This window comes from Eleginops maclovinus, chromosome 5 (genome assembly GCF_036324505.1).
Source record: "Eleginops maclovinus isolate JMC-PN-2008 ecotype Puerto Natales chromosome 5, JC_Emac_rtc_rv5, whole genome shotgun sequence".
NCBI classification, from domain to species: domain Eukaryota; kingdom Metazoa; phylum Chordata; class Actinopteri; order Perciformes; family Eleginopidae; genus Eleginops; species Eleginops maclovinus.
Window position 1 is genome coordinate 4429049 of NC_086353.1, and position 25812 is coordinate 4454860.

At 38.8% G+C, this 25812-nt stretch overlaps 2 protein-coding genes across 2 annotated transcripts in view; one reads left to right on the forward strand and one right to left on the reverse strand.

The window, feature by feature from the left end:
* The window catches only part of mtap (methylthioadenosine phosphorylase), an 11654-nt gene extending 6809 nt beyond the window's left edge, over nt 1-4845 (forward strand). Inside the window, exons 6-8 of the mRNA XM_063884215.1 lie at nt 54-293; nt 2675-2797; nt 3791-4845. Coding sequence (XP_063740285.1) covers nt 54-293; nt 2675-2797; nt 3791-3829 — 402 coding nt within the window. The 3' untranslated portion in view covers nt 3830-4845. The remainder of the gene's footprint in view (nt 1-53; nt 294-2674; nt 2798-3790) is intronic.
* Nucleotides 4758-8416, reverse strand: cdkn2a/b (cyclin-dependent kinase inhibitor 2A/B (p15, inhibits CDK4)). Its single transcript, XM_063884217.1, has 2 exons — nt 8076-8416; nt 4758-6710 (listed from the first exon to the last, which is right to left on the reverse strand). The coding sequence occupies exons 1-2, from the start codon at nt 8196-8198 to the stop codon at nt 6453-6455; spliced, it is 381 nt and encodes a 126-aa protein (XP_063740287.1). The 5' UTR covers nt 8199-8416; the 3' UTR covers nt 4758-6452.
* Nucleotides 8417-25812: the final 17396 nt, after the last annotated feature.

A 25812-nucleotide genomic window follows, 5' to 3' on the forward strand; every position in this document is an offset into this window, starting at 1 on the left:
TCTTCTTTCTTTGGATTTGTCCAGCCGCTCACTCCCTCTCTGTCCCGCTGCAGGTTCTGGTGGAGGTGGCCCGGAGCCTCGGGGTCAAATGCCACGTGCGAGGGACCATGCTGAGTATCGAGGGGCCGCGCTTCTCCTCGCGGTCCGAGAGCCTGATGTTTCGCCAGTGGGGCGCCGACGTCATCAACATGACCACCGTGCCCGAGGTCGTCCTCGCCAAGGAGGCGGGCTTGTGCTATGCCAGCATCGCCATGGCAACAGACTACGACTGTTGGAAGGAGCATGAGGAGGCGGTGAGTGGCGTGCTGGATGTTAGGACAGCAGACGTATTTTATTACCTGAATGTGTGTTTTCTGCTTCTTTGAGTTGGCGTAAGCAGAGTGTGACACAAGCTTAGTTGGTTTATACTCTTTAGAAACTCAAAATGCATTCAATTCAACCACGATTAACACGAATAAATAAAAAAGGAGTTGTGTATATATTTGCAAAAATCTGCTCCTTATACTAGGATGGGTTTTAATGAGTCTACATTTCACTGTGTGTGCTCAACCATGTATTTCTATTCCATTAAAGGTATCTATGTATATTCTAGTCATACAGGGGCCTAATTGTTCAATCAAACAATTATTGGTGAACTTCATCCAAATGCTTAGCCTTCTCAGTTAACTATTAACTTCTTTGTTTGCTGCATCAGGACTGATTATTTCTGTTTGTATGTATTAATCCGGCCGATTTGTTGCTGAATATGAATCACTGGTGTTTTGATGAAATACAATCACCAGCTTGTTTTTCTCCTTACTTACTGTGACTGGAAGATTTTGAGAGTTGCGACAAAAGGACCTTTTTACTGTGAAACGCAGTGATCCGTGGCTTCTTGTGGCAGGAAATGCAATGTTTGGGTGCATCCCCTTTAGGTTTAGCCAGAGAGCATTGAGGTTTTCACAAGTATTTGAATAGCCGAATATTGTTTGGGTACAGTCATTGTCAAACAAAGAGGGAAATGTTATTGATTTATTTAAAGGAAAGTCTACATAAACTTCCCTGGATATAAAAAGGAAACACAAATTGCAACAAAGACACTTTTTGGTGATAGCTTTGTTACTTTAAGGCACTTTTCCTGTACAAAGTTTTTCTGCCTTCCTCTTGGTGCTGTTTGAAGAGGAGGGTTCAATTGTAGGTAGGTAGACCTTGCAGAATGGTGTCATAGTGTCATTTGAAGTATTTTTTACAGAGTTTAACGTTGGAAAATCACTAAAAGGTTTTTTATTGGTATGATGGAATTTTAGCAAAGGTTTTCACCATCTGTGCTCTGTAGGCAGACTCCAGTATATGTGGCTTCTTTTGGCTTCTGAGTGACCTCCCCTCTGTTAGACTCTGTGGATAATGCGGCTGATATACGGCGTGTGGGCGGCTATTATCACTGATCCTGCCAAATTCACAACTCCACTTCCGAGTTCCGGCAGCTGACCTCTTCCCCCTCCTGTTGCCGAACGCTCGCCACACATCCTTCCGCCCCCCCCATCCCTCTTTGCTCCTTCCTAGCCTCCGGTGGAAGCCCTGCCAGAGGAGCTTGAGTCACTCTGAGTCACTCAGCTTCACTGTCTTCATCCTGGCTAATACCACGAAAACATGAGCCTAATCATTGACTGTGATACAAACACAAAGCACTAAAGCGGGGGGTTAATCGAGGTCGCAGGACAAAACACCAGCAGGGAGGGAAGTGATGTTGTAACTTAATGTACTGTAAACTGTATGTGTGGATGAGTAATGCTGATCGTGTCACTTCATGTCATGCAGACACTTCTGTATTTCATCTTTAACATTTCACTGAGGCCTACTCGGAGTAAAAGGCACAGCTGGCTGCGAGGAAAACAATAAACTGATCTTCACATCTGATGCATTGGTATTTGTTGTAGATGTATCTCGGCTAATTCACAGGTTCTTTTGTGATTTAAATCTAAATGTAAACTTGAGGTAAAGCTACATTTTTACTTTCCCCAGCTCAAGCTGCTGTTCAGGGTAGAGCTGGAACCTTGGCAGTGAAATGTTTTCTGTCTGGAAAAAAAAATTCAAATGTAAAGTAGTCCAAGGTAATACCCCCCCCCCCCCCCCCCCCCCCCCAGAGTGTTTTGTAAAATCTTACAAAATCGGGTTTGGAACTTATGATTGAAGCCTTTGGCATTAAGCTAGTCTTGGTTTTTTTTTAACCAACTATTTTTGAGATTATTTTGTTTGTAATTTGCCATGTCTTTATAATACTGATTTGAACTCTTGTCACCCTGCCTGTTTAATTTAAAGCATTACGGCAGTGCCATTAAGATATTTACATAAAGTTGTTTATTATCGGGTTGACATCTAAAATGTCATTAATTCCTTTTAATTTCTTAAAAAGAAATAGAGAAATGGTGTATGTAAATGTGAAAACAATATAAACATGTTGGATATTTGGTCAGTTACTTTCTTCCATCATGCATTGCTGCCATACATGTCTATTAATATTTGCTTGATTCTTTACAAGGTAATTTACAATGCAAACATTCTATTAATCATCATCAACTGGATACATGTCAAAGTAAATGTTAAGGGAAGTATAAAAAGATTGACATTTAAAGGAAGTGACCTTGCATTACTCCAAGTGATTCTTATTGCCGGATGTTTTTCCTCCTTGTCATAGGTCTGTGTCGACAACGTCCTGAAGACGATGAAGGAAAACGCAAACAAAGCCAGCAGCATGCTGCTGACTGCGATACCTCAGATCAGTCAGATGGACTGGGCTCAGACAATAAAGAGTTTGAAAGTAGGTTGTAAACTTTGACACATTTCCATTCTTTATGTCCCTTTAGAGAGGTTGTGAAAGGGAGTCTGTTTACCTTTCACCCAGCTATCTCCAAATGACATCTCATTTATACTGCGTATCACACAGTCACGTTTTTAAACGGTGTTTCATGAAGGTGATTATTATCATGAGGTCGTATTGTGCGATGAGTGCTCCTTATGCGAGGCTGACTCACTCACTGCCATTGTGCTGTGTTGCAGCTTTTCATAGGGTTAAACAAAACGAAACTCATCTGGTTTGACTTTATATTGAAATCTGTGTTTAAAAACATTGAGCATAAAAGGTTAATACACCCGTATATTACATCTTACAGCCTTAACTCAAGATATGTGGTAATACAAATAGGTTACATTTAAAACAGATCATTTAAAGCAGCCCTATTGTTATGCATCTCTTAGCGGTTGACCAATCACAACAGAGCCGGCCAGCTAACCAATCAGAACAGACTGGGCTCTGGTTTCAGACAGAGGGTGAAAAGAGGTGTTGCAGCACAGGCAGTATGAGAAACATAAAGAGCTTTCTGAACATTAAAGCATGGAGACATGTCACAGTAGAGACACAACGTACTAATATGAAACCTGAAAATTAGCATGATAGGGCCTCTTTAAAAGCACTATATGACATGAGTGTTTTTACATCGGGGACGTCCTGGAACAATAGTTTTCAACATGCTTGAAATAATTTTTATACCGAACAAATCTTTTGTTATGTGCATTATTCCCACTGTATTACATTTCCAGTACCAAAAAACTCCCTAATAATAAATGATTTGAATTTTAATTGGGGTAAAGATAATAGAAACATCCATTTTAATGAAACTTAAAAAAAAATATAATCTAATTATTTCTTTCCTTTTCTTATTTCCTCCGACTAACCTGAAACGTACAAAATCTCAATGTCATTTTTGTTACGGTGTATCTGTGAGATGTAACGATTTTGCTCTCTCCCTTACAGACAATGGCACAATCTTCAGTAATGTTACCCAAACACTAAGCCTGCTGAAAAAGGCGAAGTAGAAAACCGATCCTGGAAACCCCCCACACCTCCACTGAAAATAGACTGTGGATTTGTCATCAGTGAATCGCAAGAAAGTGCCTCACATAATTAATGCATGTGTTCGGTCTGCAGCTGGAGTTTTAGTGTTTTTTCTCTAGTCAAAATGCACTCATGAATCTCCCATGTAACCCCACTTCCTCATGAATCACAGCTCACTCCTTTTCTCTGGAACAAGCATCATGTGTCATCACTATCCTGTCTATAACTATCATGTTGAGGTACCGAAACTTTTTTTAAAATCCACAAAAGATTTAAAGTCTTCTAAAGATTATTCTAGATATGAATGTTTTGTGGATTTATATTTTTGTTGGTCCGTAAACATACACAAATATAAACAACGTTATATATTTGCATGTAAACCATTGGTGTCTTTACGGCTATTGCTTTAATGCTTTGCAACTTTAGCACACACTGCGTTGCTGCCTTGGTTACAACTCTTTTTAAAGTCTGCTCTGAACCTATTGTAATCCAGTCCAATATGTTCAAGTTCCTGAGTACAATTTAATCAAAACTGTGTCTTGTTACTAATACTGGGAATATATATTTTTCTTAGGGGCACATTTTAATCTGTTTGTATTTGTGTTTGCACGTGATCAAGCTTGTGAGTCGACAACCCAGCAGCATCCGGTTTAAATATAGACCATTTATATATAGATAAGATTTTCACTGTATGGGCAAACTGTTTCCTCGTCGTTAAAGCTAATAAACTGGTTTTAAAAAACGCTCTTCCATTTATTACCAGTGAGTGATTTTGACCTACTGTAAGACTCAGCATCTGATGAAACAGGCCATTTCTGTTCTTCCTCTTATCTACATTTGCTGCTCCTAAATGTCATCACACAGCACAGTATCTAAACATAATGACTAACTTTTGTGTTTACTCTTTATTCGCTTGTCTATACAAAATGAATGCATTATTCAGCACAACACTGGTAAATAAAAAATGAACTCTTCACTTTGTTAGCAAAACATTCAAATCTTAATTAAATGCATCGCATCATTTGCATTTAAGATTTGCAGGTTTTATTCATTCTTGGCTGAAGAAAGGTAAATATGAAAACATTTAAAATATGATGTAATTGTGCATTAATATCCTCCTGCATTGAGAGATCGGCCTGGAAATTCCGGTCTAGCATCATATTTGCCAAAGGTTTTCTGAATAATTTAAATCTTTAAACAGCCTCCTGTTTGACAAACGGATTGCCCAGGATGTTAGAGTTGATATCGGACTAAACAAGGTTGATTGATGGACCTATGCTGCCTGGACATTATGCCTGTTTGGTTTGGGGAACTTCTGTTATCAAACCCCAATTTGCAATAAGCCATAAAACAGACTAATGTTTAACTCGCCAAAACCTTTATGTATACAGTCTATGGCTACAGCCGATATGAGTCATGTTTGTGTATAATGTTTACCCATCCATGTGCTTACCGCCTGCTTTTCCGGTCGCTTGTTCTTTATGCAAGGATACAATGCATTATACCGTATTAACGCATAACGGCGACCCATTTAGACGTAAAATACAAAAATCCAATATGCTTTAAGTTCACTATCTTCAGTAATTATAGCATCATTTTCAAAACCTGTAGAAGTATGGTTTAGTAGCCTACGTGTGAATAAAAAAACGTTAAATAAATGAATGAATTGTTCATTCAGCCGTGATGTTTTCTGTGTGGTCCCATAAGGACAAACCGTCATGAGTCATAGCCTATTTACCAGGCAGAGTCGGGAAAAACCTTCGCTATGATCTGTCTGACAATATTCCTTAAAAATATGTCAGCTAGCTAATGTTGAAGTCTCGCCATTTCTCACACATTTTAAAACTAAATTCAAATGCAGTTTAAAAGAAAAAAGAACAGCTTTATTTTGTTTTGTTTTGTGTAACCTCCCCCCCCCCCCCCCCCCCCGTAATCCATAATTTAGACAACATTACCATATTACTTCTGCTTCGAATCTGCTCAATATAGTAAAACACTTCAAATGACATTTTATTTAAGAGCATAAAAGGCGAGGTCTGCATATCAATTGTAAACAGGAAGTGTGACTCCCAGTCTACAAAGATACTGTAGTGCTTTAGTTACACTAATGTTGGATATGCAAAACATTTTGAATGGCTTTGGTTAAATAGTTATTCAAATCATATCGTTTTAGAAGAAAATCAACTATGTTAATTTTAAAATTCAATGTCATGAACAAATATTTTAGGAAGACTGCTCACCTTATAAAGGGAGATTTGCTAGGCTATTCGGAATATTTGCATGATACAACGTAAGATAAATCTGAACCATTTGTGTATTATTAGATATTATGGCCTAAAAGATGACTTCATTGATTTTTCATAACAGGCTCATATTAACATCGAATTCGTAAAAACAAAAAAAAAGATAATAATAATAATAATAATAATAATAATAATAATAATAATACACGCAATACATCTGATGAATAAATACAACAAAAACGTTTTACAGCAAAACATCCTATGGATGATTCAGACAGCAGGCCCTCCAGGCCCCGTTTCCCAGAGTCCCCTTTCAGAGCATTAATGCCAAGCGTCACTCAGTGTTTTAGAGACTGTAGATAATCCACCACCTCTGTGTGTCCGTGCTGCCAGGCCAGGTCGATGGGTTGGTTGTTATTATTGTCTAAGGCCTGCGGGTCAGCCCGGTTCTGCACCAGCAGCCGCACCGTGTCCACAAAGCCGGTTCGGGCCGCGTCATGCAGCGGGGAGCTCCCGGTGCTCCGGTCTCTCACCGCGGGGTCGGCTCCGTGCCGCAGTAACAGCTGAGCGATCGGAGAGCTGCCCATCATCATGACCTTCACAAGAATATACCCCGAGTTAGATTATAATTTGGATTGATTACAGCCATAATTTTTCAAATCAATTATTTAAAACAGAGCATTCCCGATCTTCTTACTCCGCATGTCCTGATATCAGGGCTATATATGCGTACAGTAATTTAGTATTTATTCTAATGTGCAATATTTAAATTAGTTTTTATTTCACCCTTTTATATTGTACTATATGTTTTTTAATTCCTGCATTTTACTTGCACCTTCTTATTTTTGTATTGGCCATGCTTTATTTTTGGTCAATTGCCCTTAGTGTTTTTCATTCCCATACGCTGCTAATGTGCATATAGGACAATAATTACGCCATTGTTCTGCCTTTTTTATTTTTGTATTAAGAGCTCGACATTAGGTTAGATAATGTATTTGTCCTAGGTTGGATAAAATTGAATCTACCTGAACTCATACACTGAGTGGAAACATAAGAATAAACAGCCACTGAAAAAAGTGTAAAACATCAAACCAATGACATTGATTTGAGACGCTGCCTTTTAGTTATATCCTGACAATCATTTCATCTTCTTTGATGTTCAAGATTAATGATATCCTATAACGCGAGTTATAATACTGCACTAAGTCTGCATGCAAGAGCTTTAAAAAGACTTAAAATAGGCTAGAAAAACAATACTCATATTATGCTGGTTTTCAATGTCAGGTGTTATGATGTTAATTCTGCTCATGTGTTGTAGTAATAGCCTGCTTCAGAGATTAACATCAGGGCCCTAAATCCCACCTACATGAGGCTTATGGTCGTAGGATTTGGGGAGTGAGTTATGAAGAACTATAGTTCATTTAGAACTACATTACTGATATATAGCCTATATTGTTATATCATATATATATATATATATATATAATATATATATATATTATATATATATATAAATATATATATATGTTTTTAGGGTGTAAAGGCACTTTTAAGAAGGGAATGTGTTATTCACTGAACCGTACAGCCCAAGTGTATCGTAAACTACGCACTGCAATAAAAACTATGCAGTTACGACATTCAAATTGTAAATCGTGCAACCATTAAATGACTCCATACTAACTTCTAGTTTCGTTTCATTTAGCTTGATTTAAAATACAAGCTGGATAGCCAATGTGTATTTCCTCAATAAATAAAAAGTTTGATCACAAAACGTATGCAACTGCGCGTCACGTTTAGGTGCATTGTTTTGTCAAATATGCCATTAACAAACAGTCTATAAAAGCCTTGTTGAAAACGTTGCTGCTTTAAAAAACCTCACTGATGTCAACTCTAGTCATGAATATTTTCTAAGTCTGAATATTGGTTTGTATCTGCGGATGACGCAGCTCCGGTGCACTGACCTGCAGAGCGGTGTGTCCTAAGCTGTTCACGCTGTTAACCTCAGCTCCTGCCCGCAGGAGATCCTCCACAGCCGCGGTGCTTCCCGTCGCTGCGGCTCTCGTCAGCTCATCCCCAAGAGTCATATTGTCCTGAAACCTGCAGCGATACCGTCCGTGAATCTGTCACTTGGCGTTTCTGACAAAGACCAGCTCCAAAATACACCAGTATAATGCACTGTTCGGTTAGAAAGGGCTTGATGTGTGGCGTCCGCACCGCTTTTTGTGTGTGTCCACCCAGCAGGTTGTCTTGATGTGTGTTGGTGTGTGTGTGTCGTTCATCGCCTGCCCAGCGATCAGCCGGTGTTTGCCTCGACTTGCCTGCTGCAGTTGAATGGATGACGTCATTTTGTGCATTCTGCACCCTGTAGGAGGCGCTGTAGGGTCTTTAAGAACATTCAACATCTAGTAGCCATTCACTGGAAATCAAGTCCTCCCGTGTGACGCATTCTGCAAAACCAAACTGTCTGCAGAAAGAAGACAGAAAGGTCAACATGTACTCAAGTTTCCTGTAATTAAGTACAATTTTGCAGAACGTGTTTACTTAGGTAGAGGGCTTTTCCATTTTATGCTACTTTAGACTTACTCTACATGTAAGAGGACATACTTTAGCCTATACCTAATTTAGAAGATAGTTTTAGTTAGGCCTACTCTGCAAATACAAAATGTTAAATAAAGATGATATTGTAGGCAACTCTAAGGACACAATTGTCTGTGCGGTTAAACACTAGTTACATTATAGAAGTTATTCCTCTCTATTTTTCGTAACTTCTGCAATTTATCTTTATATTTGTAGGTTCAGCTGTCCACAAATATAATGTAATTAAAATGAGCTCTGCCTTTACAGGCTACAACAGTAAAGTGATGAACACTTCAAAGGTCCATTATGAGTACTTTAAGTTGTTGTACTCAAACAAATATTTCAATGCTAACATTTTATACTTTTACTTTAGTAGCATATTTTCTACAATGTGCTATTGCTAATTAACTACAAGTTTTAATTGATTTAGTTGTATGACTTTGCCCATTTGGTGCAACTTATTGAGCCTCAGAGTTTAAGCTCAACCCTGGAAACATATTTTTTTTATCAGTTCTCATGAGTTTTCTTATATCTGTATTTTAATTTCTCCTTTTTTTTTTTTAATAAGATGTCCTGAAAATATGAGTATCTACAGCTCTATTGCAAACAAGCATTAGCAGATTATGTGATGATGGAAACCCACAGAAAAGCCACAGAGTACACTTTGGGATGTAATGGTTTTGTCAATTGTAACGGATGTGTTTGTAAAGGTGATGAAGTGTGTGATGGCTAGCCAACTGTGAGGTGATCAGTAGGCTTAACAGGTATAATAGGAAATAGCTTTAAAACAATGATGATAGAGGCGTGTTATTTTACCTGTTCTTGCTATTTAATGTGATCCCGGTTGGCAAGATTGACTTCAATGACTTTATAGCATCATATGGAGGGTCTTCCTGAAGAAATAAGGATATTTTTAAACTCAGTTTGTATCTTTGTATACAACTGGGTTTTTTTTTTTTTCAGTAGAAGTCATTGATAACCTACAATCTGAAAAGTGTTGAATATCATTGGAATAAACTCTGTTTTATCGCCAGCATGACAGATGCAGAATTATCTGTTCTAAATATGTGATTTTGGGGGGATTTACACTAATTGAGTTACCCCAAAATATTTTCACGAGAAAAGTGTTGTATTTGTGAATGTAAATATAGGAATAAAAGTAATCATGTACATCAGTAATAAAACGGTTATATCACACATCTACACTGTTTATCCTGATTTCTGTTAATTAGGGAGGGATAAATTCATAAATCCCTCAGTTTTTAATTATTGTAATGAACACTATGGTTGATGCACCTTTTTCTGATGTATCGGAATAATTGTTCAATAAAGTTGGGAAAAAGAAGCGTTCTAGTGACGTCACATATTATCTGGCAAATCAAATGCCTGTACGTAGTTGTGGGCGGGGTTAACCTTTGACCAATGCGTCAGGAAAATTTGATCGCGCTATACAGTGAAGACATGTGTACGGAAGAGGATTAGGGCCAAAGGAAGTGCGATGCGCCGTACAATATTCGGAGTTTATTCAGAATTTAGTAAATTAAATAAAATGTAAGCTAGTAAGAAACACTTAAGAGTAAATAACCACTGCAAGATTTTTGAAAGAAACGTGTTTGGAGTTGGGAAAAAGTGCTCAAAACAAGCCTAAATAAAGCTAACACAGCTGGCGAAGTGAGGAACTGTCAACATCAAGCTTCAAACCTGCAACAACTCGGCTTTTCTTCCAACACATTAGTGCCATTTTATAAAAGCTCTGTTTAAAATCAAGGAATTCAACCTGTTTTCCAATTATGGATGTACTTGAAGGGTGCACTACGGATGTGTTCCTCCTGAGGGTCTTTACCAGACTTCCAGTGACTTTTTGCTGCTTGGAGAAACTTTTTAAAATACACTGGATTAAAACGCGCCACCCGCCATCATGGATAAACGCTTGTTTTAACAGGATTACGATGAAATCATCTCCATATTCAACCTGGCACCGTCTCCCACGGTAAAACACTCTTATTCCTGTTCATATCATAAGTCTTGTGATTGATGTGTTATTTGTCAGTGTTGTCTTTGCATTTAAAGCGTTAAATGTATCTGCTTGCATGTGGGCATGAGATGGTTAAAGATGAATGATGATATGGCTCGGAAACACGATATTATATATCTAAAATATATAACTCTGCTTTGCTGTTATGTACCTGTCGTGATATAAAGCAGGCCTATATGGCTGTCATTTATTGTTTCCTTACCTAAAGCTGTCACTGAGGTTCTCAAAATAACTTGCACATAAATTAAAAGGGCATAGGTATATCATTTGGATTTATATGGACTATTGATCCATTGTATTACCAGAAAACATTCGGTTTCTTGATATGTATCATATCATGATCGAGCGAACACATTGCCTATATCTTGATTGAATATTTTGTGCATCTTAATGGAGTTTGTTTATGACTAATTGGTTTTCCTTTGGCTTTGATGGGATTTGAACTGTGGTCATGATGCTATGTATTGATTCATAAAGGAAATATTCATTTTTTTTGTTATCACCTGTGTAAATTAGATAGTAGCACTAGCAATGAGAATTAAACAAGCCAATTCAGACACATTTGGTCAGAGGCCTGTCTAAATGGATGAGTCTGGATAGTAGCCTACAGTGCAGGAAATATCCAATTTTATGAGTATTAATGCGCAATATGACATTTTTTGACCTTTACTTTACTTCCGTTGATGCTTCCACCTCAGGTAATGGAGCAGACTTTGATCATGTTGGCTGTAATTTGGTGCATAATCACAAATATAGGTTTATTTGAATAATTAATAACAGCTTATATGGCTACATATAACACACTCTGAGTTGTGGGATTCCAGCTGGATGTTTTGCTCATTTAGTAATCCAGTCTCACGGTCTGCTTTTAAATTCCTCAAATATACAAAACAGGAAATATGACACAGACGCTGTGCTATGTAAATTGTAACAAACTGAAACTATGCAGCACGTTTAAATTTGGTCAATTTTTGTTGAGCAGATGAAAATAGTTGTTGAAGAAGTTGCTGCTGGTTTGTGTGAACCGAGAAATTGACAAATGAATCATGTGTTCGATAGAAGCCCTTCACATCAAGATTGAGGAATTCCTATTTGCCTACTATGGAAGAATTGTATTTGTTAAATACGGGAATCAAAGTACTAATTCTGTACCTCGATGATTGGAACTTTGAACAAGTCAGAGTGAAACTGTCGTGCTTCTTCTCTGGTAAACCTGCTTAACCACTGCTGCATGTAAGCGATTTTCATTTGAATGTGACTTCTAATAATTACACATGGCCATAATGGAGGAGACACACACACACACACACACACACACAAAGGTTTTTGTCACCGGCTTGCACGCACGGTGCTTTGGTTGAGGACATTTAGTCTTGAAATACGGAGATTCAAAGATTTCAGGACTAATTTGAGACAAATATTTCTATACAAATGTTATGCATGTGTGCACCCCTCAGTGTGGTCAGTGCCAGTGTGGTGCTTGCTGCTGTGAAACTGTCATTCTTCCTTACTGGTTAACCTGATTTACCACTGATGTATGTAAGGTATTTTCATTTGAATTGCATTTTTGAGAATACACTTGGCCGTGATGGAGGAAATGCTCACACACACACACACACACACACACACACACACACACACACACACACACACACACACACACACACACACACACACACACACACACACACTCTGAGCTGCCTCTGCAAGGAATGTGACCCTCACTAAATGAAATGTGTGTGTGATTTGAGGAGGGACAGACGGGACTGTTTGTCTAAGGTGGAGTAATTTTTTCTTGCTACGCCGTTATCATAATACAAGTTTTTGTCATCGGCTTGTATCAGTGGTGCTTTGGTTGAGCATGCGAAGTCTAGAAATATGGGAATGAAAAGATTGCTTGAGTAATTTGAGACAAATATGTCCATAATCATGTTTCAGTGTGGGCAGTGCCAGTGTGGTGTCGGATGCTGTCGAGTGTCTGACTTGTTTTTAAGTGCTTGAAGACCCAAGCTCTTCAAATGTTAGTTCCGTCTGATTTTCCTTGAATTCTGCCTTACAAAACGTGACACAGAGACACAGTACCTCTTGTGATTAGCCATATGGTAACTTTAGGGTTTTAAGATGTTGATTATTCAGCATGGTTGTGGGAAAACGAGTTCCTGATTTGAATCTCTGTTTGACTAGTGTCTAGCAATGCTAACTTCAGGGTCAAACATATCACATTTCTTAACTCTATGTGATCAGACCTACTTTCTGTTAGCTAATTCTGTATGTAACAAATGTAAATTTCACCGCTGTGGAACTAATAAAGGATTTATGATTCAGGTCAATACATTATGAATCTGTTCAACCTATGACAATAGGTATCAAATTTGTATCTTGTCTGTACTTATTTATGCTTTACCAGTAGTAGAAGCAGTCATCACAAGTCATCATAATGTGGAAATATCGGTAATCTTTTTCTTCTTCATGCAGCAGAATCGTCTCTGTGTTATTTTATGGATTATAATTACGTATTCATTAACTACACATTACAGTTGTGCCTGGTTTTGATTGACTACTCTACATGTATGCACGGTAGTTTATACTCAAGTAGTTTTCATTTTATATTTGTAAACCAGTGTTTTATTTGTACAACTTTATTCTGCAAAGTATTTGTAGCTGTCATATAAATGAGGTTGGTTAAAAAGTATGCAAGTGAAGTGGTAGTATGAAGAAGCATAAAGGGAACGCACTTCTGTAAGTGAGTGTGCGAAAGGGCAAAGATAAAACACCAATGATGAATTATCACATGACTTCCTTGAGCACATCAGCGGCGTGTTGACTGGATGAAACAGTCGTTTTATGATGTAGCTGCAGCTACATAAAGTATATTATAGTCAGTAATAATGGAGCGTGACAGTGTGTGTCAGTGGCTTTTTTCTGAGTTTGTTTGTGTAAATGTGAGTAGACCTGTGTGGAATGTGTGTTTGTCTCTGGGTTCGCAGCCTGTAGCGATGGAGTGTGGGTGGAGGTGTGTGTTGGTTTGGAAGTCCCCTGGGTGTGTGCGCATGTGTGTCTGCGCATGCTTGTGTGTGTTTGGTGAGAAAAAAGTCCACAGTGAATGATGACAGACGTTATGCTTTTATGTCCTGTTTAAAGAATAGAAGAATAAACAGATTGCAGTTTTATGAAGCGAAAAAAACTTTGGATGGGAAATTCAAAGCTTGCTTTTAATAACAACCAAGCCCATCTTCAAACGGGTCTTACTCGGCGGTTTCTCTTTGTAGGGCTCCACTTCATGACATCAGGGCATTGGGAGCGTTCTTTTGGTCAGATGAAATGCTTTCGGAAGAACGTCCTCCTCTTCATCCCTAAATGTAGCTGCCTCGTCTGAGGAAAAGTGGTCAATAGTGTGGGCATCATTGTAATCTGTCAGATCTTTATGGTGTTTCTCACCATAACCTCCGCAGCGTCTGTTACTTGGAATTTTTGTATTACAACATGTGGCATCTTTGAATGAATGAAGGGAAATTTCACTCTGATTTCATAGTTCAGTTGTTTGTACTACCATTGTCACCAATTATCCTCCACAGCTGAGAAGGGGAATACTTCTGATTCAAGGCGAGTGAAATCACCTCTGGCATTTCAGTGCTTGTTTTTAAATGGTTTTATTGTCTGCCCCCTTCATGGCTAAATGGGCACTGACTGTTCAAATGAATTTCACACGTGGCACTTTTACAGATTTCCACACATGTAATCCTTAATCTTATCCCATGCATTGCCACTAAATCTAGTTCAAAATACAGGATGTGCACCAATCGAGCATTTTCAAATCCGTGACATGCACATGTTTTCCAGTTCTGTTTACTCTGTCTCTGTCATTTCCACATCTAAGATTTGGCCTGTCTCTTTAGAAAAAAAAAGTTCAGTAGGTCATTATGTGAATAGTATAGTAGTTAAAATGTTATATGTCTAACTCTTCAGATCTTCCTTATGTGAACAAATATCAAGCATATTATATACTACATACCTTGGTTTTTCCTGCCTCTGTGTCATCAGCAGACAGGGCGAGCTCTCTTTAAGCCATCACATTTCTATTGATAGCCTCTCATTGCTGTGCTGATATGTGGTATTTCACAATGCTGTGATGAGTAAAGGATCTGTCCTTCTTACGCACCAGCCTTTGACATTGTTCTATCTTTTATTGCCTGATGTCATTTGTGTACTCTGACACTTGCTAGATAATGAAAATGATTAAAATGTGGAGTGCCTGGTGGAAACAGCACTGTGCAGAACAGGCCATTTGCTTGCCCTGTGATATGGCTACTTAAATTACCCAAAAGTATTTCTAGTAGCGCTCTGGCCTGCCTTTTTTTATCTGTTCTTGACTCTGCTAAAACAAGCCACAGTAATAGTGTAGCAACAAATAGAAGCAAGAGATAAGTGCAGAGATGAGTTCCGAAAAGTGGAAATGAGTTAGCATTTTATCCCCTCTGCTAATAACCTCTTTAATTATTTTACGGTTAAATGCCTGAAATGATGTCTGTGGTAATCACAAGCTTAAGATATTTTCACCTTTTGTACTACGACATAAGTTAAACAAAAACACTACTCTTTAATTTCCAAAGCTCTTATGTACCTTATCAGAGCAGAAAAAACATTAACAGCCATTAAACAACATTAACAGCCTGGTACAACTGATTATTTACCCCTCTTAATTACACTTGACAATTGACAACTTTACTGGGGTAAATTAAAAAAAAAACCAACCACTTCAAATTGTGCATAACTAATGACTGCTCTGATTGACAGCTTGTTGTTGCAAAGGCCGTCAGTTTCACCTGTTTTCCCATTTTTGCATTAACTGATAGTAAGGTGGCATTTTATGAAGTCTATTAGTCGATCGGCTGTCGAGAAAATGACAGACAGACAAAGACTCCCTCGTTGGTTTGCTGTATCACTGATTTCCATGCTTGGGTTAAATTGCACAATATTTAATTTTCTTTTCCATTTCACCACACTTCCTCCTGCAGCCTTTGTTTCCAGATAATACCTTCACAGTGGTTTAGCCCTTACTCTGTTATTTACAGGCTGCACGTCAAAGGCACATCACAAACCACGACTCAGCTAAAACACACACGCAATTCAGCATACCGTATTACTGATAAAGACTTGGTTATGTTGGTATTTCTGGCTTTGAAGTCCTCCTGTCAGAACACTTTTTCCCTGAGGAGAGGGATAAAAGCCTGACGGAAGAAGGGTTAGGTTTGATACTTGAGGTTACTTTTTTAATTCCCACATAAGTGATCCATTCATTCAGTTTCAATGTGCTGTTGGTCTCAAATTCTTCCCACTTTACTCATCTTGCCCGACTGCCAAAATACCGTAGAGCTGATAACACTATTCTATATTGACTATTGAACATTTTCATACTCAATCATCCAATAGTTGTAGAAGGAGTTATTTTATAATTACACACATAGACCCAAAATACACACACACACACACACACACACACACACACGCACAAACAGGACGTAGACAGGTCAGACCTGGACTCGGCTTCTGAGTGTCCGTTTGATTTTTTTATTGTTTGGCAAGTGAGACATTTGTTTCAGACACTAGATCAGAGGGGGATCATGCTAAATGCAATGTTGTGTAAAAGACAATTTACAAGCAGGTTGAGTGATTTCCTTTTATTTAATAGTCACACCACAGCATGTTTTGAATGGAGAGCCTCCTGGCAAATCAATCTCTAACCAGACTAGGCTCTATCTATGATAAATAAATACTTCTAAATATAAATGTGGTTATCTTCCCAGAGTCGGTGTCCCGTTTTGTGTTTGTGCCGCATTACATTTTAATTTAGGCTGTTCAATTCTAAATAGGAGACTCATCCCACGCTTTAGATTTTACTCGAATGCTCGAATATTCGGTGCATGCCGAGCATAAATGACAGTGACACATTTAATATCCACCGGAGGTTAGTGTGATTATTGTTGTGTAGGTTTTCATTTAGGCTCCAAATGTCAAGCACAACGTAAAGGTTATCTGTGCTCCTAGTAAATGCTGAATCGTCCCCTCATGGTAACTAAAGTGGTTTCACATTTCTGTAATAATCTTCAATTCTACATGTTCGCACTGATTTGGTGTAGCTCGTTACTCCCTGATACTTCCTGAGGATGTGTTTTCACTCCTAATGAAAAATTAGCCTTTTATTATCGTGTTTATGACGATAGTTTTGTTCCTTCTGAAAAGGTTTCTGAACTCCCTATGCTTGATGTTTGTCTTCTAAGTCCTTTTATACATTTGGTAATCTTTAAATAAATGCATTTACAGTTTGTTGCACATATTAAAGGAGCCTATTATGCTCACTTTGAGGTTCATATTTGTATTGTTTGCCTCTCCTGGGACATGTCTCCATGCTTTAATGTTCAAAAAGCTCTTTATTTTTCTCATACTGCCTGTGCTGCAGCACCTCTTTTCACCCTCTGTCTGAAACCAGAGCCCAGTCTGCTCTGATTGGTTAGGTGGCCGGCTCTGTTGTGAATGGTCAACAGCCTAGAGATGTCCCGCCCCTTAACCTATCAGGTACAATGTGTTGGAGCACTAGCACTAGCAATGTGTTGGAGGCGTTTAAGGCAGGGAGTGGTATGTTGGAGAGAAACTCCCTCTGGATGGAACTTTGGGATTATAGCCTTTGCAGACCATTTACATGCACACAAACCTATATAACAGTAGAGGGAAAACCCAAAAAACCCAGTGTTACTACTGAACTGGACACCATGGAGAGCTTGTGCAGAGTGTGATGAGTGTGCTACCCTTTGCTCCCTTTTCAACACACACACACACACACACACACACACACACACACACACACACACACACACACACACACACACACACACACACACACACACACACACACACACACAGAGACACAGACACAGACACACACACACACACACACACACACACACACACACACACACACACACACACACACACACACACACACACACACACACACACACACACACAGACACAGACACAGACACAGACACACACACACACACACACACACACACAGAGACACAGACACAGACACAGACACAGACACAGACACAGACACAGACACAGACACAGACACACACAAACACACAGTAAGCTCTTTGTGAGTGTGTCAGAGGCACGTAAGGCCACAGACTTGTCTAAGACTTGGCTGCAGATAGAGAGCAGAGCGTAGAGGGAGGCACTCAGGCTTTTTCTTCTGCCGTGTTTTTTTTCTGTTGTGCCACTCTCTGTCACATGAATCTGCCTCCGCCCACATACATTACGACTTTCTCGAGCCACTGGCCCACCTTAATGCTGAGTGAAGAATGAGTCGGCCAAAATGGAAAGAGTTTGAATTGCTATTTAATCTTATGTAAACAGTTGTCTGTTTATGACAGACAAGGAGTCTATTATGCATTGACAAGGAGTGTCTGCCTGAGGTCATACATTTTGGACAGATGCTGACATTGGGCAGATTTTAGCTCCTTATTTTCTATCTGAAGATATAGTCCGTTTATAGTTATTTAAATTTCCAGTATGTGAACAGGATGAAAACACAGCCTGGGTAATAGAGGCAGCATTTGAGTACTTCCAACGTTGGATAATGATTAACAAGGAGGTGACATCATGCCTGCTTATAATGACAGTGATTACGGGCAGCCTTCTCAAGATATGCTTACACAAACAAAACCACGGGCTTTATGACATGTTTATGACCAACTGGGAGCACTTTTGTTTCGCGTGTCTTTCTCATATATTTCTCAGATTAAACACACCCACCATGTTTTTATTCATCGAAAGGGAAAACTGTGGCCTGTTTCCTCCGTATTTTATATTGCTAAGATATGACAAGGCTTAATGGCAGTGTGTCTAGTTGTTTTATGTCTCTTTAAAGCATATAGACCTTTCAAGTTGTTAAGCAGGACACGACCTGCTGTAGAAGCAAACTGATCGGCACATTAGTTCCACTTTGTAAACCATGAGATCTCAAATATCAAATTCACCTCCCTGTTCTTCGGTAAGACACATTATAGTCATCCTTTTGTTTTGGATTTGTGGAGTTACAAACAAGTGTCTTCTAATAAGTGCCTCCTTGAACACTTTTATATACTTTCTACAGTGTTGGAAGAACTACTCATATTATTTACTTAAGGGAAAGTAGCAATACTGCAGTGTAGAAATACTCGGTTAGAAGTAAAATATCTGCATTCATACTGTATTTTGACTAACTGAAGTAAAAGTAAAGAATTAGTATCATCAAAATATAATTTAAGTACCAAAAACTATGACAGATCTCGGCATGAACAAAATTGCAATATTTTATCAAAATTCTTTGTGCATTAATGTGTTCCTTGTGGGTGTTACCTATAATAACATGTGAGAAATCATTAGTTGATTTAGATTTTTTAGCAGAGTAAAAAGTATAAAGTAGCATCATTTGAAAATACTTCGAGTAAAGATTCTTCTCCTGACCCACAAAGGCCTCCATCTCCCGACCCCCTCCTTCCTCAAAGACCTGCTCCAACACCACACTTCCTCCCGCAGCCTCCGCTCCTCCGACACCAACCTCCTCTCACTTCCACATAGCACTGAGCATTCTCCGGCGCTGTCCCCTCCTTCTGAAACTCACTACCCAAACACATCCGGTACTGCCCCAATCTCACCGTGTTTAAACAAAACTCAGAACTGCTTTTAATCCGTAATTAGTACAGTACTTGACTACATTTACCACGTTTAACTACATCACTGAATGTGCAGTAGGTGAACTAAGGGTTTTCTTCTACAGCCTCACAGATGTAATGTTTTTGTATTCTGTTACAAGATCAGCTCTTCCTCTGAATAAGTTCCGGCCAAATCTAGTCATGTCCGCTCTCAGAGGCGTGGGCGGCCAACATGCCTTCATGCTCAGCTGAGAACCAGACCAATTGATATATCTGACTTTAATATCACAGGGAAACTAGACGGCATAGCTGCAAGAACATTAACGGGGAGGAATGTGCTTCAGAAATGTGTAATACTTGTGTTCATACTTCCAATTCTTTTTAGAGATACAGAAGAACACCCAATGTGTTTCAGTGTGTATAGAAGAGAGCGTGGAGACATAATATGCAGCCATGATAAAAGGTGAGCTTCACCACAAATATTTGCTCTGTGCTGAGGGTGTGGTCAGCCATCCCTCATGCTTTTCAGACTGGTGCCGTGGTAAAGTATTTTTTTGTGAGGGCTCCTTCGAATAAAAGCAAATATTTTAGATATTTGTAGAAAATAAGCTCTGTGGCAAACACATTTCTAGGATACTTGTTCAGCACATACAGCTCTGGAAAAAATTAAGAGACCACTGCAGCATTATCAGTTTCTCTCCTTTCACTATTTATAGGTACGTCTTTAAGGTAAATTACATTTTCATTTCATTTATTGTATTCTATAAATTACTGACAACATTTCTCTGTGTTGGAATTCAACAGACACTGGAATGGCTGCCATACATATAGAGATACAGATTTAAGAAAGAGTTAGAGTGGTCTCTTACGTTTTTCCCGAGATGTATGTACACAACTTTTATAATAGTTGAAGCATTATTGAAATAGCCAGAAGTAAATAGCTAACGTAATGCTACAAATGACACTAAAAAGGGTTGTGTTTAATCACTTGTTGGCAGTGTTTTTAAGACAGATGTTCACCAGTGGGGTGTTAACTTAGGTCATTTATGTTGTAGAACAAAACGTGATAATTGTTTATGTTTGGATCGAACACAGACCTCCAGAATCTAACTCAGAACTAAATCAAGAAACCATTGCGACAAAGGGAAATAAGTGCTAAAATACAAACTTACTTCCGGGTGCACATCCCCATGGGGAAGTTAGGACTGTAAAGGTGGTATTGTTTTGGTAGAATAAGGATGTTTGAATCTGGCAATAGGAGAAATAAATGTTGAAATTATCTTTCCTATCTTTTTCTATTTTGTGTCTCTGAGAAATCCACTTCTGCTCTGCATGCTGACTTCCTGTGTTTCTGCCGTTGGTTGAGGGGGCGTTTAATGAATGGATCAGAGGCGGTTACTCGGCGGAGTTCAGTATGGTCTGATGCTGACTGACCTATGGTGTGGAAGTGACGACAAGAGACTTCAAAACAGGGAGACGAGCAACATAAATAGCCTGTTTTTTGTATATGAAGTGTAATTTAAGAAAAGACTGCAAATTGTTACTGAGCCACAGGCCAAGCTTTTTTCTGTCACACCTGAAAACCCATTTTTATTTTACGTTACTAATGATATATTTTCTGGGCCTTTACAAGATGAACAGAAAGAGAAAATACCAGAGTTACACACTGTAACACTTGAAGATAACATGACTCATAAACTTTATGCCATTATACTACCAACTCTTATTTAATGACAGACCTTTGCTTTATGATAAGACTTTTATTACAGTCATAAGAATTCAAGATGGCAAGCATATTTATCATTATTGTTTCCCCATCAAGGACACGTTAACGAACTTTGTCTTAGCTTACTTTTTGAAAGATACACTGTTCATACCCTCTGGCTAACGGGTGGATTTGTTTGGATTGTCTCACCACCAGGGGGCAGAATTGCTTCTAAGTAAAACCCAGATCACTGGATTGATTAGTGAAGTGAGAATATACTTACATTTATATAATACATATAGATATGTTTTTGGACTTATTCAATGGTTTTAATGGAATAACGTGCAACAGGATCTATTTTTAAAAGTGCAATAAAACAATTACACTTGTGGCATTTAGGTTTGCCATAGTGCGAAATAGTCTCATAACCGTTTATTTTTAACATTTATTTAAATAATTGAATGTCTTTATCTGACTTTTAGCAACTGAGATACTTTTCCCATGTGCATCTCAGCACTGCCTCTTCACTCATCTTGTCTGGCTTAATAAAGCAGTTATTGCCTATCAGAATGAACAATTGCCACTGACCATTGAACAGTGTGCGATTATTGGCACCAAATGTTAGATGTTGGAGTCAGCAGAGAGGAGATGGAGGCTGCTGCGGCCGTGTGGTTTGAGCCCCTCTCAGACAGATAATGTGTGTAGTCACCCTCCCTCTGCGCCCCCCATCACTCTGCCTCCCACATCAACACCATCCCTCCGGGCAATATGAGACGTCTGGGAGAGCAGAGGGGTGAAACTGGAGAGATGGCGCAGTCACTGGCCCATGTAATAGAACGATAGAGGAGTGTGCCGGAATGGACGCACACACACACACACACACACACACACACACACACACACACACACACACACACACACACACGCTCACACACACGCACGCTCACATTTGTTAGTTACATGTGAATATGCTGAGCAGTTTGATTTGGGAGTGTTTAGACAGCAGCAGTCTGGCATTCATTTTTGGAAGTAATTGTCTCCTTTCGTTTATTCATAGTACATTTCCCACACGTTTATATTTTAGGTTTGTTTATTATATAACTTGCAATAAAATAATGATAATTTTGGTCACTTGATGTTTTGTTTTTAATCACAAATTAAATCTTGAAACAAGGCCAAGGTTCAGTTTCAGTTTCGGTTGTTTTTTCTGCATCCGTCTCTATCAGTCATATCAAGGAAAAGGATTTAACACACTTTTTATATCTGAAAATAAATATAATCATATAAATGTTGATTAATCTGCTATTTATTCTACTTTATTGTTAGCTCTAATAAATGGCAGAAAAGCATACAATATATTTCCATTACAGTCTAATATTATATTCAACTTGAAGAAAGAAGGGAATCTAAATATTTGAGACATTTTTCTGAATGATTTTGCCTTTAAAAATACTTTCATGATTAAATCCATTATCAAAATAGGTGGTGATTCCTTTTACCTTTCTATACACTCATTTCGTATTTGTGCATCAGGTTTGTTAGAAGTGTATTTTGTAACTATACATAAAAAGTTGCAACTGAATTTTCTTTTTTTTTTAACTCTTCCGCATTGAAAGCACAGCACTTGTGACGCATTTAAAAAAGTGTGAGGTCTGTGTGGTACACATCAACACAACTTCAATGCACATGCTCAATATAATTTCAACACATTGGGATCTTCTCGTTAATAACAACTTGTATGAAAAACATCTGCAGTTTTCAGACAGACTTGTTAAAGCCACACAAACACGTATTAAACAGGGCTTGTAAATGCAGGGCGAGAACATTTCCCTGGCCTCAGGATGGTAATTTTACCCGTGTTTACAAGTTGCCCAGCAGCTTCAGCAGCTTCCTGTCATGTGACCTGACTGTCTCCAAGAGGTCTGACAAACACCTGTCATCAGGAAGCAGAGAGGGGGGAGGGGGGCGCTGGATCTCTCATAAGGGATGGCAGCTTCACCAAAGCAAACATTCAAAGGCATTATGGTGAGTGAAGATCTTGAGGCTTTCCTCCAACAGTAAAAATACAATATACTCAATAAAATACGTACAAAAGTCCATTCAAATATTGGGACAGACATACTGATGCAAGGAATTTGAAAAATATACACACATAACATAGAAGAATGTACATGTTGTATATAAAGTACATATTAAATAAACAGAATGTAAAATTGTAAGCTTGAACGCAGGAAGACGGACATACAGCAGAGCCTTTTTGTCTCTGTTTGCCTTATCAACAGTTGTAAAAATAAGAGTTTGCAAAAAAGTTTCAGTTTTAAAATGAAGCAAACATCCACATGAAGATAATGAACAACTTTGTCTTGCAGTGCATGTGACGGCCACCCTGCACGCAGTTTGAGAAGCAAACCATCCCACAATGAATTCCTCATGCAGACGCTGAAAAATAAGTCATAAATCATTGTTAACTTCTGATTCGAACCCTGTTTATTCCACCAACCTTGCTGTGAGGCTTTGTAAGTGCCGCTGTGCAGCACTAGATGGCACTGTGCAGACAGCGGTTCTCTCCCTCAGAGCACACTGACCTTATTCCCTATCTATCTAATTACACATTAGACCTGTAATATGCCATTCCACATCCATGGGTCTTGGATGAATGGTTTCCCCCTCCCTTCCTCCTCATCTCTCTCTCCTCCCATCCTCTCCTTTTTTCTCCCCCATCTTCATGCTGTTCCGGCCAGCTTCCCTCAATTACTGTCACGGGCAGGCCACAACATCGGGGGAGGCTCTGTGTGAGGATGGGAGGGTGGGGAGGGAGAAGGAGGAGATCTGTATATGGATGTGATGAGAGGAGGAGACAGTTTGTGACATACCAGCAAATGGTATATGTTTACAGGTGTGTGTGTGTGTGTGTGTGTGTGTGTGTGTGTGTGTGTGTGTGTGTGTGTGTGTGTGTGTGTGTGTGTGTGTGTGTGGCTGTGTGGCTGTGTGGCTGTGTGGCTGTTTCCGTTCCTGCTGTGTGATCGTGTGATATGCCCATGGGCAATCGCTTGCCACATACCATGACTGTTGTAGCAACGGCGCTGTGACAACGATTGTGTGACATTTGTGAAGGATAAACATATTCCAGTTAAAATGAAGCTATAGCGTTCTCCTCGTTGTGGTGAAAATAAAAAAAGCGGACGAACATAATAACACCGGCTGCAGGGATTGTACGCATAAGCCTGTACTTTCTGTTTCCTTTCCTGCATTCAGTGCCAGAATCAAGTGGACAACCTTTTTGTTTTGATTTATTTTTATACTGTATGCTAGGCGGTGCACTTATCGATACTTCTGGTTCTAACGTATTGCTTATTTCAAAGTTTTGAGGCACATTACGATGTTTATTTTCTAATTTTTCTCTTGTTTCGGCATACAATTTGGATTTACATTTGCCTTCTTCAACCCAGTTTTAAGGCTCTGTTTAAATTCAGCTATCCACATTTAAAAGTAACTTGACATCCCTTAAAATAATACATTATGAAGCCTTACAATTGTGTTACTGACTAATAAGAAAATAATAAAAATGGCAAACTTTCAATAAATGTCATGAGATATAAACTTGGCTTTTTAGTTCTTTAGACCCCCCATAAATATATGCTTAACACCAAATTTGTTCACTTGTGCTTCTAAAAACTGCACAAATTCCTGGAAATACTCCAGTGTTAATTGTTTTTGTGATAGTTTGCAGTGGAAAGGAGGGTGATGCAACAAAGGTCTCCTTTTGGACACATAGCAGTTCATTTTTAATTACATGGCATGCTTCCTGGACCACTTTTCCACTGACTGTCTGTCTTTAGTAGTCGTTACAGTATGTTCATTTCATCCTTTGTTTGTTCACGTATTTGTTGGCACAGTGACCATCACGGCACGTTAAGTTACCACTGGTATCCAACATGGCTTCCTAGATTACCAGCATTCAAACCGTTAGAAAGTTTTAAGAAAAAAATAGTATGAGGGCGCTAACGTCACTTCCCGCCAAAATTACGGCCCCGCCCACTTTCCGGAGACTAATGCAAACGGAAAATAGTTCCTTCTTGTCTTAAAGCTGCTGAGTCACATACTGCACTTCAAACAACAAATATATCCAGAGTTACGGTTTCTTTACTTCCGCTAAAGAAAGAAGGAGAGTAAAAGAAAGGATGTGATCCAGAAATCACAGTTTCAGTGTAAGCCTGCTGCCTGCCTCTCGTCCACCGGCAGACCCACCGGACATCCATCCCATATTTACTCGGAGCTCCTTAAAAACAAAGCTGTTCCATTTGACTCGATTTTCCTATTTTTGGAGTAATTATACAGTTTTTGACGAACAGTTTTTGTTACTAAACAGCATTGACAAATAAACATCACATCAAGAGTCTGTGTAAGAAATATGTAAAGATAAATTAGACAACTAATGGGGTGGAGACCCACAATTCAAATATTTACAGGAGTAACAAAAGAGGCTTTTTAAGTATTTTTCATTTTTACATTCATTCAAAAATAAATTCATGTAACATTTGTTCTGGTTACAAACACCTAAGGCATTTTCCTACCATTGCCCATTCCTGTGTGTGTGCATTTAATGTGTGTGGTGTGTTTTGTAAATGTCTTTTAGAGGTCTGCAGGTCAGGCAATAAGTCTCCCGTTCCTCAGATATCTTCATT